The sequence below is a fragment of the Emiliania huxleyi genome, assembly GCF_000372725.1.
Source record: "Emiliania huxleyi CCMP1516 unplaced genomic scaffold EMIHUscaffold_8440, whole genome shotgun sequence".
In the NCBI taxonomy this organism is placed as follows: domain Eukaryota; phylum Haptophyta; order Isochrysidales; family Noelaerhabdaceae; genus Emiliania; species Emiliania huxleyi.
In genome coordinates, this window is record NW_005195708.1 from 1 (window position 1) to 798 (window position 798).

At 67.9% G+C, this 798-nt stretch overlaps 1 protein-coding gene across 1 annotated transcript; it reads left to right on the forward strand.

Annotated features, from left to right (window-relative positions):
- Positions 1-23: 23 nt before the first annotated feature.
- EMIHUDRAFT_125189 (hypothetical protein) lies at positions 24-410 on the forward strand (the record flags this gene model as incomplete). The annotated part of the gene is made up of 1 exon (XM_005758659.1): positions 24-410. One exon carries the CDS (start codon positions 24-26, stop codon positions 408-410), a length of 387 nt encoding a protein of 128 aa, XP_005758716.1.
- Between the last annotated feature and the right edge of the window lie 388 nt (positions 411-798).

The window sequence follows — 798 nt, forward strand, 5'->3', positions numbered from 1 at the left end:
CAGCGTACTGCGGCAAGGTCGCGATGGTGGCGGAGCTGCTCTCGGCGGGCGCCTCGCCCAACCTCCGCGACTGCGATGGGAACACGCCGCTGCAGCTCGCGCACGAGCAAGGCCACTCGGGGACGGCGGCCGTGCTCAAGCTGGCGGCGGCGGCGATCACGCCGGCGGCGGCGGAGACGCCGCAGAGGCCGACGCGCCAAAAGCTCAAGCGCGCGATGTCTCGCCTCACCACCTCGCCGCGCCTCCCCTCGGCGGCCGGGGCCCCGTTCCGAGCCAAGCCAACGCCGCCGCCGCCCGCCGTTGCGACGTCCGCGGTGGGGCGCACATCGCCGAGCACGGCGGCGATCGAGCCGTTGGCCTCCCGCAACCGCGCCATCTCGCGGATCGCGAATGTGAAGCTGGGCTGCTAAAAAGGAATGTTCATATGGTGGGTTAGAGAGAGGGAGGGAGGGAGATGGCGCATACCCCGCAAACAATACTTAGCATCCGGAGTGAGGGAGGGCGAGACGATCGAGGGGTCCCGTACCACGCGGAATCGACCCTATCCAGTGCTCAAGTGCTCAAAGCCTGCGTGAACTTGGAGCACTTGGAGTGCAGTCGGTAGCCTCACATCCAGGGCCGAGGAGCTAAGAAGCGCACCCAGCGGGCCGGATGATCGGTGTCGGGTTGCGGGCAAGAGAGCCCTAGCCCCGGGGGTGCGCGTTCGCAGGGAAAGGGCCTTAAAGTAAACACGGGTCTCCGAGGGTTGGCTCCGCGCTCCGGGTTTCCCCTAGCAGCAGACCGCCCCCTCTACTCGGA